This window comes from Rhipicephalus microplus, chromosome 3, assembly GCF_043290135.1.
Source record: "Rhipicephalus microplus isolate Deutch F79 chromosome 3, USDA_Rmic, whole genome shotgun sequence".
Classification (NCBI taxonomy): Eukaryota; Metazoa; Arthropoda; class Arachnida; order Ixodida; family Ixodidae; genus Rhipicephalus; species Rhipicephalus microplus.
The window spans coordinates 86836348-86852816 of NC_134702.1; the positions used below are offsets into that span (position 1 = coordinate 86836348).

Here is a 16469-nt window from a genome sequence, read left to right on the forward strand (position 1 = left end):
CATTTCACCTCCACCTAAATGTAATCGTTCACAAACGTGTAACGATTTAACTTCGAACGTCTAAATTTCCATTTCTATGGGTATGGCATTGAATGACGTTTTTAAGAGAAGCACAAAGCTATTGAATTCTGCGGTGGGCCTTCATACGGTCTTAAGCCGGATAACTCTGCGAAAGTATGTCTGAATGAATGGCACCCAACACGCTTATGAAGCAGCTATCTCAAACGCCGGAGTGTGCACAAACGCGGCGTATGTTAGGCAAGCCACTAAACATACCGGGGCTACTACGGCGCCGTGCGCGTACCTCTACGCGAACGGCCATCCCAAACCATTCGTCCTATGACCGTAAGACTCGCGTTGTATGTACAGGCACCGTTTTTGTCCTCCCGCTCAGAATTTCTGATAAATGGCAGCAGCGCGAAGGTACATACAGGTCTTTCCTAGAAAGCGTCCTAGCTTACGCAACAACGAAACACCTACGGTTAATGACAGCACCATCGCTATCCACATCCAGTGTTTCAAAATAGGATGATAGATGTTCATGCGTCAACTTTCTTCATTATGTTTTCGCGCGTTCTTCCGAGGGCGAGGCGACACGCGACATCCTTGGTCGCAATGTGTTACAGCGTGTAGAACAGGTTCTCCACTTCTGTATTTTCTTCGCAAGGATGCAAGCAACTTCCCGGATGCGATAACTTGCTCCTACAGCAATGCAATGTGCATGAATGCGTGAGTGATCTCTGTGCAATATTGGCCTAGCCGTGGTGGCTGAGTTTCTGAAGTGGAGATGATCTATCTGGAAAAGAAATGCACTTCGACAGTATCTATCTATCTATCTATCTATCTATCTATCTATCTATCTATCTATCTATCTATCTATCTATCTATCTATCTATCTATCTATCTATCTATCTATCTATCTATCTATCTATCTATCTATCTATCTATCTATCTATCTATCTATCTATCTATCTATCTATCTATCTATCTATCTATCTATCTATCTATCTATCTGTCTATCTATCTATCTATCTATCTATCTATCTATCTATCTATCTATCTATCTATCTATCTATCTCTATCTATCTATCTATCTATCTATCTATCTATCTATCTATCTATCTATCTATCTATCTATCTATCTATCTATCTATCTATCTAAGCTATGGTCGTGTAGGTAAGTTTTATTAATTGCTAGTATCATATTACGTACATGGCTTGGCTTGCTTTTAGAAAAGACCGGTGTCATCACGAGAAACAACGAGCGCCGATTAAATCAGAGGTGGACCCGCCGCAGTGACCTGGTGACTAAGGTACTCAGCTACTGACTCACAGGTCGCGGGATCGAATCCCGGCTGCGGCGGCTGCGTTTTCGGTGGAGGCAAAGTCGCTGCACGCCCGTGTGCTCAGATTTGGGTGCACGTCAAAGAACCCCAGGTAATCAGATTTCTGGAGCCCTTCACTACGGCGTCTTTCAAAATCATATGGTAGTTTTGGGGACGTTAAACCTCACAAATCAACCAATCATTAAATCAGTGGTGGTCGTATCCTTGACTCAGACACTGGAACATTAAAGCGTGACATGGATGCATTAAATGACATACCGCACGGTGGTAAGTCGTAGATTCACCGTCATCACTTTTGCTTTCTCACCTGCACTCACTTCACTACGGACATCGCTATTTTATGTTATAATGAATTAGTGGCTCGATTGATTACTTTAGTGAGTGAGAGAAATTCGTGTGGTCTGACACATGTGGGGCTTTAATATAAACATGACTAGTGCATTGTGGCACTTAAGCAATGCGCGAGTGCACACCTTCTATCGAATGTTCAAACGATAAATACTTATGTTTTTACTTACAAAAAAATGATATCATCACGCGAGGGGCCACAGGTGTGGCGTCCAGAAATTTCGAGCACTTTTGTTTTTTTAACGTGCACCTGAATCTAAGTACACGGGTTACAATCCCTTCAGCTTTCATCGGAAATGCATGCACCGCCATGAGTTTCGTACAGGCAGCCCCGTGACTGATGAATACATTAACCGAGGAACATAGTATAGGCTGCCAGTGTTCTCTTTCTGCCGGCGAATCCTCTATAAAGGTAAAATGCACATGCGTCGCCAAATCTGGACACGACCTGCGATTGCGCTACGCGCTGTTCGCTTTGTGTAGTCGGTCCGAGTCGTAGTGTTACATTCTCAGTGATGACCAGCTCTAGTTGACGTCACATGATGCCACACAAGCTACCGAGTTACGCTTAAACGCTCGCATCAAAGCTCTCAGGAACAGCAATACGGGTGAGTGAGTGAGTGAGTGAGTGAGTGAGTGAGTGAGCATGAACTTTATTGAGGTCCTGAGGAGAAAGTGGTGCCGAAAGCCCCGCCAAACAATCCGGCGAGGCGTACCCGACGGATGCTTATTGGCGAGCAGAGCACCGACACCTTGCAGAAAGGAGTCGGGGGTTAGTGTTCTCGTGATGTTCTGAAAGCCCCTTTGCGCGTTTTCTCACAAAACTTCCCCGTGTCTTATTTTTCAGTCAGCACGAGACCGGCTACGTAAGCTGCGCAACCACACGGCTCGGTGATAAATTAGTCCCCACGTGAGGTTCGTCGAGAAAGAAGACGGCTCAGACCCTGATCTCTAAGTAACAACTTATTCCTCCCTCCCGGCGATAAAATAGACAGCTTGTGCAGCGTGTTTCATGTAAGTGCTTCGTATTCCCTTTTTTATTTTTGTCCACGCGAAATGTGGCGCCGTACTTTGTCATCGCAAATAGTGCAACAAGGACTTAGTGTAAGACGCGCGAGCAGCATGCACGGTTACGAAACTATACAGTATGACGCGCTCCGTTGCGAAAGAGATTTAACGTATGACGCACTTCCGACTACTTTCTCGTAATCTGAGCGTTTTGTACTATGAAACGGGGTCAATATACTATATCATCTTTCTTTACAGTTTTCATATTTGAAGATAGTATGTTTTATTTCGCTCGCAGCCCAAGCACCGTGTCTATTGTTTCATTTTCAGCACAATAACCATCATAATCAATTTATTTCATTTCGTTTAAAGGCCTCTCTCGGTGTTATGCTGTCTGCCCTGCCTGCAAAAGATGCGCGAGCGCATTCATTATTTGATCCAACATTTCTTAAATCTAACATTCTACTGCACTTCGTTGACTCTGCCTGCCACCAATTGATAGTAGAACAAGAAGTAGTCTCTTCATATTTCATCATTCCCTCCCGGCCCTTGTTTCGTGCATGAGGCTATGAAGCCGCAGCGCTTTACCGCTATCTGTAAAAAATGTATGCGTGGCAGCAGACGGTTGTCGGGTGTTGGTATCACTTTGTCAAACAATCTTCCTCCCGAAATTGAACGAAGTTAGAACTTTTCTGTTAACCTTAAACACTACTATGAAAACCCGTAATAATATTTTTACCTACTTCATATGCATTGTCAGTTGCCTCCAAATTAAAAAAAAGTAAACAGTTCAAAGTGAAGTTTTGTAATATAACCCTAAACCGTTTAGTGTTGTTCCAAACTAGCTTACAGCTAAAGATAAAGATGTTGTTTTCATGTGCTCATTGATTTATGTGAATTTCTGGCAAATAAAATTCACTTGAATTCCATTTTTCCCTCTCGTTGCTTGATTTGAGGGCAGAGTTCACCCCGAGCTCTTCACTGTGGTCTGCCCCGAAATTCCACCATGAATTTCACGTGTCAAACCCGTCATTGAGTGCGTTCTGCGGTTAGTCGACCATTTATTCCTGGATATGTCGGCATGGCGCCGAGTAAACACACTTCCTCACGACTACTCATGCCAGAGTTCGCAATTTGTTCCGGTTGGGGTAAATGATTTCCTTCATGCCGTCAGGCAGCCAGGCGGACCAAAGTGCGTAGTAGCGCCCACGTAAGTTCCCCCGCATTAAAAACTTACAGAAATGTGTCAACTTCAAGTACATATTTAACACAGCGGACGTCTGTGTGAGCTGACTCGCAAGATTCTAAACCTCAAAAAAAACCACACAAGAAACTCGAATGTTTCGACAAAGCTTATCGGGAACAATGACGTTAGTACTCAGCCAACAGTATCTCAGAGGGAAACTCTAAGAGATTGTTTGTATGAATTTTAAGTATTCCTAGTATGCATTTACTATTCGAACACGACCGAAGATCATGTGGAATTGGAGGTCTGGAGAGATGAGAAATTATTGAACAGTCAATGTGGCTGAAGCTGTAGCGTTCGGACGAGTGGAGTACGCCTTCGTCAGTGCAGAAATCGACCGGTTAAGAGCTCGTTTCGCAGAAATTCCGGTGTCGGCGTCGTTAATTGTGAACGAAAAATTATCTTATGCGTGACCGAAAAAATCGAGAACGGTGCAAATAAAATATATAAATGATAAAACAACCCAGAGCAGTGGGGGACCAAACCAGGGTCGTTTGGGTTTGAGTAAGGATCGAACCCAGGTTGTTTGTATGGCCAGTGGTTGTTCTACCACCAGGTCACGCCTCTGCTTGGAAAGGCAGAGAAAGTAGCTTCTCAGCTCCACAAACACATGCGTCCTGTATACATGCTTCACAACGCAACATAAAATATTATAGTAATAATGAACGGTAGAAGCGTACATTGCCAACGGGCGCTAGAAACTGTGATCATCATATTGGCTCCGCGATTGAAAGCCAGTACCCACTACAAAAGGCACACACGCTACTGAGCCTATTCCCTTAAGACCACGTATAGTGGGTGCATAGCAAACTCGAAAATGTTTTATGCACAAATTGTTTGAAATATGGACTATAGAACAGGATGTCGCTATCGCGATCAGCTCCTAAAGACGAAGCTTTAGGGCCCTCTATTTTTTTTATTCTTACATCCGCAACGACAGCAAACATTCGCTGAGCTTCCCTTAGAAGCTACGTTGTAGCAGAGCAACAATAGGTACAAGAAATAACATTGTGTAACAGTGGCGACTCATGGCGGTGGAGAGCTGTAGAACGTTGAGCCACCGAGCCGGCGGCCGTAAAACGTGTATTCCTTTCCACATAAAGATCGTAGCCGGTTGAGTCGTCTTTCCGGAATAAGCGTGCTGTTTTTCAGTTATTCCAGGCGCAACTCTGTGTTTAGAGACCAGAGAGGTACACACAAAATCACCAGCTGCTAAACAACCACCAAGGTCTTATAAAAGTGGAAAAAATGAAGAAAACAAAACTAACGTGAGTGAAATAAGAGCTCAGTTAATCAAACATCGTTTCCTTCAAATTCCTTTGCCATTGGTCGACTTCCATCACTGATAATATGTCTTGTTGCACTACTACTGGCTGAAACCATCCCTGGCGAAGAATTATCGCCCATGATATCATTGAACGTGCAGGTTCAGAAGGGCAAGCAACATGTGACAAAAGCTACTTCATCTCTTTCTGAACGCTGCAGCTTGTGTATTGGTCAATATCGGAGTAGCTTAACCACTGCCAGTTTGAGTATCTCAATTTGAGTATTTTGTTGTCTCTACTCCCGTGCATAATTTACGTTACAATAACGGCACCAATATCAAACTTTAAGAATTAAATATTTGAACTGCTCGAAAGCTGCCTGTTAGTTGCAATGGAAACCATGCAATATTACGCTAAAAAAACTTAAAGAAGAGTGCATTTTACAATTACGTGTTTGTTGAAACAATGATTTTGGCATAGCTACGATGCCTGCAACACCTCAGCTCAAAAATATAATGAAACACTCAAGCGAGCACAAATACATGGTTACAACATAGTTTAGAATAGTACTTTACATTATAGATTCTTTGATGTTCTTAACGTTTTCAATCACTAAGATGCTACAGTACACCAGCTGTAGCCAAGCTTTGCTCATTAAGTTCCAGTTAGGGCACTGAAAGACCGGTTTTGTATTGTCAAAGGTCAGGTATGCTAGTGAGAATTTTCTGGAAATGTCACTGTCCCACATTCCTAAGTTTTTTTTTTTACTCATCAGAAAGGAACTTCATGCCGGACGCCTGCAGAAATTTACTGACGCCATTATAGTAGCGTTTTGCGGTCATTGCCGTAGCCAATAAGACGTCGTTTACGAAGAACGCTAGTGTCTGGGCTCACGCACTTGCCTTCTCCTTTTTTTTTCTCTCTTTTAACAGCAAAGCTGTTCCTAGTCGAGGCTTTCATGTCCGAGAGTTGTCTTTGATCATAAACAAGAAAGTTCCACAGCAAGTGGGTAAATTTCTTTAGGAATGGAACGGAATGAAAAAAAAATTAATTCCTTTAGGATATCTATGTATATTCAAGGGATCGTCTTTCCTGTCAAACACACCATTAGTGTGAACTAACAGACGTTACCTGCATCTGGTAAGACATACGTCCGTTAGTGTTCTCTCATTATTGGTGTGTCTTACATATATCTGCCACTCTTCACAACACTCTCACGGCTTGCCAATTCGCCGACTACTAACCGCTACAATCACAATTACTCTGTCTACTCATCCGACTCTATTCACCCACTTTATTGTTATTTAATTTCTACTTCATTCTCATTCCATTTTGTTCAACCCAAGTTTCTTTAAGCAGCTAAGCGAAAGCTTTTTAGTAACGCATACACAACAGTGCCCACGAAGGCAAGCTGGCGTGCGTGCGTGTGTGTGTGTGTGTGCGTGTGCGTGTGTGTGTGTGCGTGCGTGTGTGTGTGTGTGTGTGATTGATTGATATCTGGGGTTTAACGTCCCAAAACCGCTATATGATTATGAGAGACGCCGTAGTGGAGGGCTCCGGAAATTTAGACCGCCTGGGGTTCTTTATCGTGCACCCAAATCTGAGCACACGGGCCTACAACATTTCCGCCTCCATCGGAAATGCAGCCGCCGCAGCCGGGATTTGAACCCGCGCCCTGCGGGTCAGCAGCCGAGTACCTTAGCCACTAGACCACCGCGGCGGGGCTGTGTGTGTGTGTGTGTGTGTGTGTGTGTGTGTGTGTGTGTGTGTGTGTGTGTGTGTGTGTGTGTGTGTGTGTGTGTGTGTGTCAGGACTTTGTTTGGTATCGGTGATCAGATGAAATGTCCTGGTCGTGATTGGCTGCATTCAGTAGTCTTGCAAAGGTAGCCAATCAGTGCCGATAATTTTGATCGCCATCAGGTTTAATTGCAATCAGCGGAGCACCATGTGATACCGGTAGTAGAAACGTTAGGTCATTACCGATGAACGACCTCGTTTATATCACACCTACTTACGGAAAGTTGGTGCAAGAAGCACAAATATGCACGTCATGTCACGCGCGCCGTATCATTGGTGCAACGAGAACGACGCAAGGAAGCTTTGTTCCTCATACAGTATATTCCAATCTTAAAGAGAACCCTCTATGTTTCTTAATTGGTAGCTTAAAATTGTAAGTGCATGCGGGAACATTCCGTGCATGGCCTTAGTGTGTCCGAAATAGTCAGATCTGTTAACTTCAGACCTTTGCTCAAATATACGCCACTGTCTTGTTTCCGTAGCCAAATATGAACATGCCCTGCATGCAAATGCTGCCTTTAAGAGTGAACCCGCTTGTACATTTTGAGAGGGTGCATTAGACCTGTTGGCATTCATTGCATTACTGGGTAAACTTAGCAGGTTACATTGACAAAAGTCCAACAAAGCCACAACTACTCTTTGCATGAACGTACGTTTCACACTCGCGTAATGACCAATAACTGCACCAATCGTTGTCGTAATTTTTAATAAACCATCAATCACATCGATTGCTTTCGAGCTATACTGTTTAAAAAAGCAAGAGCGGTGCTCGGGCACTGGCGCGAGCCCAGCTAGCTTGAACGAGAAAAAAAGGAGGAATTCGGATAAAGAACAGCCGCCGTGAAGCAAGGGCGTTGTCCCTTTGTCTCATTCTTTGAGAGCTAGCAGAGGTTAAAGAAAGCAGCTCGTTTCGCTTCGGCATTTAATTGAGATGATGCGAAATGTCGAACACCGAGAAACCGCTCTTCAAATGGCGTTGAGCGAGCATGATTCGCTTTTTTGGCCGCTAGATTTCGCTCACTCGTAACGAAGAACAGCGTCCAATACGTCATTCGCATGGCGGGATCGACTTGGATATTTATCTTGACATTTTAAAGATTTAGACAATGAGCATTCTTCGTGTCGATTCCGGTCATTCGCACAGCCACGCTCGTCAGCGCACGAAATGTCGCTCGGCACAGCTCGTGGAATGTGCATACGTACACATGTACAACGTAGTCCGTTTTGATTGATTGATTGATATTTGGGGTTTAACGTCCCAAAACCACCATATGATTATGAGAGACGCCGTAGTGGAGAGCTCCAGAAATTCGGACAACCTGGGGTTCTTTAACGTGCACGGAAATATGAGCACGCGGGCCTACAACACTTCCGCCTCCATCGGAAATGCACCCGCCGCAGCCGGGATTCGATCCCGCGACCCTGGGGTCAGCAGTCGAGTACCTTAGCCACTGGACCACCGCGGCGGGGCTAGGTCATTTTCACATTGTGCAAAATCTATCAAGTGCATTGTACGGAAAGATGACGTTGAATGTTTCTGAGGCACTAGTGACTGCTCGATTACAAGCAAATAATATTTTGGTCCATCAATAAACGTGAATGACGTTATTTGGAAGGAGTAATAAACACTACATCCCCCCCCCCCAAATGTTACTAAAATTCTTTAAGAGCCATTAGTCCATTGATATGACCTGAGAGCAGTATATAGCGCGATAGAAGTGTATATTTAGGATATTGAAATTGTGAAGCAGCTGTCGGCAATTATATCATTGAAAAGCTGGACTTCTTAAGCTTGGCATGCCCCCGGTTTGCCTCGACACGAAACTCTCATCATGATTTACTGAAAATGCTCTCTTCTTTTTTATCTTTACCTTCATCTTGGCTCGCTGAAGACGTGCACCGGGCACGTGCCCTACCACAGCGCCGATGTGTCTGGCGTGGGATGTAATGGAGGACGTAACGAGCCTAGGGAGAAGGAAAAAAGAATGGAAGAAAGCAAAAAGAGATAAAAATATCGAGAAACAAAAGGACACGGAGTGAGACAGTACGAAATGGATCAACAAAGAAAGACAAGAACAAAGACAGACAGAGAAAGAGAAAACAAAAACAGAGATACAGAAAGCAATGAAAATAGCAAAAAAAGAGGAATAGCGAGCGAGAGAGAGAAGGACAGGGAAGGAATAAAAAAGCGAGATAGAAAGAAAAATAATATCCAGAGAAAATAGAAAGAGAAAGGAAAAAGCAACCAGAAGATAGAGAAAAAAAGCGAGGAAGAAAGAAAGGTGAAATTGAAGAGAGACACCGAAGGCCACCCAGCTTTAGTTTTGGTTCCATTGTTGCACAACTAGCGAAAGCTGCGCAAGTTCTTTTTTTTTATCATTATGGAAGCCTCGCTATCTTTGTATAACTGAATCGACTTATCAGCGGTTGTTACATCTTCAATCAATACTTCTACCTAGTTCAATGGAAAAATAATACGAGAGCGTTGTTGATGTTTTTGAGGTCTGCACATATTAAACTTTACGAAGGACTGATTTGCGTGTCTTGAGGAGCGTGACAGTACGTGTTAGCTATGCGTATATTTGTTAAATGCAGCTACCATAGTCAACACCTACACCAAGAGCATCCATCCATCCATCCATCCATCCATCCATCCATCCATCCATCCATCCATCCATCCATCCATTCATCCATCCATCCATCCATCCATCCATCCATCCATCCATCCATCCGTCCGTCCGTCCGTCCGTCCGTCCGTCCGTCCGTCCGTCCGTCCGTCCGTCCGTCCGTCCGTCCGTCCGTCCGTCCATCCATCCATCCATCCATCTATCTATCTATCTATCTATCTATCTATCTATCTATCTATCTATCTATCTATCTATCTATCTATCTATCTATCTATCTATCTATCTATCTATCTATCTATCTATCTATCTATCTATCTATCTATCTATCTATCTATCTATCTATCTATCTATTTATCTATCTATCTATCTATCTATCTATCTATCTATCTATCTATCTATCTATCTATCTATCTATCTATCTATCTATCTATCTATCTATCTATCTATCTATCTATCTATCTATCTATCTATCTAGTTGTGCTCGGCTACGATGTCGAGTTGAATAAAAAAACTATGCATGAAAGCTTTATGAAATTAGGAAGCACGCATCATGAAGTGGAAACAAAGGAGACTGTTTTTACGATAGCAGCCATAGAGGCCGTAACGATCACGGCTTAGTTGACGCACGATAGGCATTGAAAGTTGTTGAGGCGTTCAGGTCAGCACCAGACGCAGCGTGAAACAGTGCGACAGTCCTTTGTTCTTCCATATAAGATAAATGGGCAATCTCACGGCATTTTCTTCCAGTCGATGTACTTAAAACAACGCAGCTTCTTATCCACCTTTCGTGTTTTGTGTCACTAATAAATTTTGAATTGGACGCACATTAGTAAAGGCTGTTAAAGTACGTCGCCTTTTCAAGGTATCGTGAATTCATGTAATCAAAATGCTCTAGAAAGTTTATTGTTTTGATATATGAAATTATTATTAGTACAAATGCTGTGAGTTAAAGCGGAATGGTGTGCATGTGAATCTTTTATTACGGTGTGAACTGCCGCAAGCAAGCCACATTACCATGTTATTTCAACTTGTTTGAGTCTGCCATTACGTTTATTTTTTAGCTGTGTGTTAATTTTAGGAAACTTTCGTTTATTTTTTAGTCGCTGCAGAACTTATCGATAAAGAGTGGCCAGTAGCCGAGATCATATGAACCTCAACCTCTGCCCAGCAAGACAGTTACAGCAGAACATAACTGAGCAGAAAGTTAGTCATATTATATAAACCTGTGCGGCACACCCAGCACAGTGACAGTATAATTGAAAAAAAAAAGGCCTTCGCAAAGTTCGTTATAAACTCTTTTAGGGCGTATTAGCATGTTGTGTTGAGAAGTACCTACTTCTTTACAATCTATTGTCATTTTCCTAGGTACTGCAGTATCCACAAAGGCATCTGTAGACCAATATGTAAGCGTACGTAACAACGCACCTTGCTGACACCGTGGCTGATGATGATGAATTGTGTCTGAGCTGTTCATAATGAGTGGGCAGCTTTTAGCGTGCGTCATCGTCTGTTTCATCCTGTGTCTTGTGTTTTGTTGCGCTCTCACGATGGTTTCGATGTTAAGCAACCCACTTCGTGCTCAATTTAGACAGAGTGGCATCTGTCGTTATACCACACCCCTGCCAGGCAGTGCTTGCGTTGTTGCTAACACGGTTTACCGCCAGAAGTGATGCCTCTGTAGGGTCTTTTTTCAAATCAGTTTAAAACAGTGGCGTCGCTCTTTAGTATAACAATGAGTACTACACTGAATTCCTGTGTTGCATTCTAATTCGAACTCATTTTTTTTTTCGTCTGCGGTACCCGCAACGGACATGGGTGGCTGCGCGAGATATTGCCACCAAAATCGTCGGTTGAAGCAATGTCAAAAGTTTTCATACTCTGAAAGAGAAACGCTTTTCACTTGGCAATGAATAAACAACCTGCTTGTTGGGGCATTATCTACGCTTCAGCGGTTACAAATTATTAGGATAAGTGGCTGCGATATTTATTATCAGCCTATAATTATTTGCATGGCATAAAACACTATTTCGCACTTTTGATCGACAGCTGTATCACTACCCGACTACGAAGCAATAACCAGAAAGAATTCCTTGAGCATCGTCCAAGTAGTTCAAAAATAAAGGTGGCGTTCTCGTGTCATAAGAGCTGTTGTGATCCGTCATAGCAGCCTCACGCGCTTCGCAATGTAATATTTGAAATGCGACCCCTTCTTGCACTGAGTGCTTCATTGCAGCGTTTCGCTTACGTAACCATGCTTTGTTCGCTGTGTAATGCAAAAGCAGTTGCTTTCGGCTGCACTCACATTGAACCTGCTACCTTTCTTTTTTTAATGCGTTGCGTGAAATGGCCATTGTTTTTATGTTCATGCATGACATGGGCCGACTATACCAACAGCACGTGCTTCTGGCCTTGCGTATCTACATGCACATGACTACATGTTATTTGTTTAAGCGGACAACTTACTGCAGACTGTGATTCTTTTGAATCTCTTCTACCTCTACTGTTAAAAGTGATCTATTTGCACGTTTTTTTTGTATGAGCTCCAGCGCATGGCCTGCACTAACATTGAATCCCACTACGAGCTTGGAAGCATTAAAGCATGCGCCACTCATTAGCCGGCTCAATAAAGAATCATACGTCGGGTTGTGCATACACTTCGGCGCCACGCTATATGCAATTTAGGACACCGTCACGTAGGTACAATCACGACGACCACACGTCCTTGCGCCTACGCGAGGAGAATAGACCTTCGCCACATTACCTTCGTCCGCAGCGGGGCTTCTCGAGGCGAGTCCACCCTCGTCGACCAAGACCTCTCGTCACGATGGTAAGGACATTCAGTCGACGACCCAGCCGTCCTTGCACGTCCTAGCCAAGCTCAGTTCTCACCACTGACACGAGGCAGCGTTTCACAAAAATCTTCGGTACACCAAAACGCTTTGTAGGCGAAGCGCACAAAGCCAAATAACGATACACCAAAACACACAAACCCTCAAGGACTGCAATCCACCAGCAATAACAACGCCACCACAACGTGTACCAGCAAGGTCAGCGCGCACTGGCCCTGTCCTCTGATTCACTCGGCTATGTTCTACAACAAGCGCTCGTTCGGAAGCTCCCCGCGGTTTCGTCAGCTGGTGACTGAGTGTGTCCACGCGCGAAGCCGACGCAAGAATCTTAGTCTGCTTACAGCTGCTGGTCGAGCCCTCCTCCTTCGCTGCTTCAATCTCTCACTCTCCTTCGGGAAAACGTAAACAGCGATTTTCTTTTCGCTCACCGCACCGGCGCGAAAGAATCAGAAAGAAATTCCGGATTGTCTACTCGTTTCCTTCCCTTTCTCGACGCCTCAGCTCCGACCTTCACTCAGTGTTGGGAAGAAGATTGCTAGCCGCGCTGCATACTTGACGCTGACGTCTTTCTTTACAACACCAATGTCATCGCCGCTGTTCTTGTCACCGCTCAAAGGCTCTGCTAAATAATAAAACTGTCCGCCGCACGCAGAGGTTCCGTTGCTCAATGGTGCGCGAACGAAATAAAACGCACCGCTGTTATTTGGCGCTGATGACCTCTACGGATAAATTCGTCCTTTATCCATCAAGTTTCGGGGTCGTCCAAGCGCGAAATCGAAGTTCACATTTGCGCACACAACGTGGTTTCACGTTTAGTTTGATAGATACCACATTTCGCTTTCAATAATGCGGTATTTCAATTTTGTTTTTTTCGTAGGCCGGGCGAACGATGATGGAGTGTCGTAGTTTACGAGTCAGTGTTCGGATATAACAAAAGCGGAAAAAGCAATGGTTCGGCAATCGCAGTATTCTCGGGCCGGCGCCAGCAAAGTGAAGCAAAAAAAAAAATTGCGATTGCCCGGCCGTTCACTGGTCCTTCATGTTTTGACACTCAGCATTCCGTGAGGTATGCTGTTTCGTTTTTATTTATTTAGTACCTCATTGACCATTGGCAGTTTTGGTGCTTGACGACGTCGTACAACCAACGGGCTATGTCGTGGGTACGTCTTTCGGGCCGTTTTCATGTATGTTCTTCAGCGCGCCTCATCGTTTATCACACAGGCGCTGGTATTTCGCTTCCCGGGAAGCCTGCCTTTAATTCAAGTGCAGTCGGTCTCCCTTCACCATCTAGATCACTACCACCTGTCGCGGTTCAGTCCAACCATGCAAAAAAACGAGGACACAACCATGAAAACGAGGACACAACATAAGCCGGACAGCGCACCACTGTTGTCAACAAGAGGCCAGTCTCCTATACCTTGTCAGCTCGAAGCCGATGGATGTCTTAACAAGCTTTCTCTCTTTCATCCGGCGAGACACGGCTTGTTTGGGGACACGCGCGTGCCGTTGAAGACGTCATCTGATCTGCGGCCTGATTGGCCTTGTCGGCAACAAAGCGCACGGCTTTGGTTGTGTATATTTCGTGCCTCTGGGTTCCGCGCCTCTAAGGCCGACGTGCCACCTCGTTTCTCTCCACCCACTTTCTTTACCTTATTTTGCGGATCGTGGAGCAAAACGCCGAATCCTTCACGTTCATTCGAGCCGAGGTGTGCTGCAAGAGCAAGGGGTTGTAGTGACGCGTGAGCGGACGTGTTATGATACACGCGCACTGCATTGCCATCAAAGAGACACGCAGTAGGCACTGGACAGGCGTGGTAACGAACATTCTCGTTTGCGGGCGGCAGAGGCAACGCTGTGTAAAAAGCAACGTTGCGATGTGCGCGATCTTTTTGCGGGAAAAGAGTCAAAAAGTGAGATGAACTATTTCCACGTTCACATCGCACTCTCCTTTATGCAGCCTCTTCTGATGACGAGTAATGGCCATAGCTTTTTTTTCACTCGTGACAACGACAATTGCACCGTTGAGCACCTAGGTAAGGGATGATAAAGTCTTCCTTGAAACGACGAGGAATCGTGGGTGAAAAGGTACGCACGACAAAAGGAAAGCACGCACGCGATCACGTCAGAAGCTGACGAGTCGTACAGCAGTACGCATCACGTATTATTTTTTTTATATACGACGATACATTCTACACCAGATCAGGCCATTTTTCCTGGGTAGCACCACAATACGAAGATCGGAAGAAGGTCACCTTCAGGTTTTCTCCTTTTCCGTCTAAGAGTACCGAGGAAAGCCCCACTTACTTTCGTTCCAACAAAACAACACCGATGACGCCAAGATGGCACGGACAGTCACTCACGCGCGCGTACACGCCACACAACGTATGAACGTGAGTATCAGCTGTTTCCGAGATATTGCATGGTGGGACAGGAAAATGCGCGGGTGAACACGTCAGAAAGAAGAGGGAGCATTACAGCGTAGCTCTTGCCTTCCGCCGGGAGGTCTTCGTCATGACTCCGTGTCGATGATACAGCATAGGAATTGCATTTCTCACCTGCCGTCGATACAGGCGAGCGACGAGATAGCATGCGCCGGCATTTCAGACTTCCCGTCGTCGGCTAGCGTATACGCGCGTGCAAGCAACGGCCTGCCCCGCTGGCGGCGTCCGTGGTGGCCACGACACTGGCCAGACGGGTTTCCTCTCCTTCTCTCATTCCTTTCCTGTTCCTGGACTTTCTCTATTGTTTCAACTTTCTCTCGCTTAAGTCTTTGCATCTCTTCAGAAAAATAGGAGAAGTGCAAGGAGGTATAGGAACGCCCACTTGGCGCCTCTGCGAGAGCGCATGCCTCGCATATTGCTCCGTTATAGGAAGTGTACGCGGCGATGAAGGAGGCGGAGGGCGTTGGCCACCAAGGCGTGTATGCGTGTATATCCGGCCGCTTGCGGTGTATATTTATACACGCATGTGCGCACACTGGTTCGCTTGTACCCGCGAACCAGCTGCTACGCGAGCTCGGCTGTTTCCAAAATCAGAAGAGCGGCGCCGCAGCTCCACGAGCTTCATGGTTTTGCTTATATTTGCGGATTCAAAACTGTTTTCAGATCGCCGCATTTTTTTTGCTTACTTATTTCTGGCCCCATCCTATTTATTGTTTTTCTTTGGCGGTGCGTACGTTGGGTACTGGAAGTTTTTGCGGGCGCATCAAAGGGATGTTGGAGGAGGGACGGCTGCGCATCTTCTATCTTTCTGCTGGAAATAGTTGTTTCCGTCTTTTATTTTTTTTATTTTTATCTCAAACTGACAGCATGCGCTGCATCCTTGACCTCTTTGGAGCAAAAAGGAAACAAGTCGAGTGTTTTAGTCATGCATGAAAGCATGTCTTCGCAGCAAGAAAGGCTCAAATTTTGTATACGTGTCTTTCTAGAGTGAGAGGATGCGGATGGGCGGTTAGAATAATGACTTTCCAGCGGGATAGATAAATGGTAAGCTAGAAGAAGAGCACTTTCTTTGTTAGCCTGTGCTTGGGAAGAGTTCACGATGACTAACAGATGGAGGGGCAAGCGAAAGGGTCATCTGAGAAGGAGAGAAAAGGGACAGGAAAAAAGAATGTCTGTGGGAGACACTGACAGTTGGCTGTCTCGTAGCGGCACCGGCACGTCGACGTTCGGGTTCCCTGGTGCATTTCATGGCTCAACTTCCTATTTTGCCAAGTACCGATGAGTGGGCATGTCGATTCATTATAATGTCGTATTGCTATAGCGCAGCTAAGTTTGACAAGGAATGAGAAAGGCAAGAGGGAAGAAGGCACTGGGAGGCAACAGGTTGACGCTGAACTCTTAACTTTTGTTTATTCCTTGACTAGACACCAAATTACTTGCTACTCACTTGCAGCACACGTGAGACGCACACACGACAAAAAGGAAAGCACGAGTGAGCAGATGATTAAGCCAATATAATATTAGGAAGTCTACATCTGCAGT

The 16469-nt window shown here is 44.9% G+C and overlaps 1 protein-coding gene across 3 annotated transcripts in view; it reads right to left on the reverse strand.

The window, feature by feature from the left end:
* The window catches only part of LOC119172721 (calcium/calmodulin-dependent protein kinase kinase 1-like), a 322158-nt gene that overhangs the window by 170268 nt on the left and 135421 nt on the right, over positions 1 to 16469 (reverse strand). Inside the window, exon 1 of one of the 3 annotated variants that reach the window (XM_075889944.1) lies at positions 15042 to 15152. The exons of 1 other annotated variant lie outside the window; for it this stretch is intronic. In XM_075889944.1, coding sequence (XP_075746059.1) covers positions 15042 to 15075 — 34 coding nt within the window. In that variant the 5' untranslated portion in view covers positions 15076 to 15152. Of the gene's footprint in view, positions 1 to 12398; positions 12537 to 15041; positions 15153 to 16469 lie in introns of those variants that run through there. One more of the 3 variants, XM_075889945.1, reaches the window with a different exon arrangement.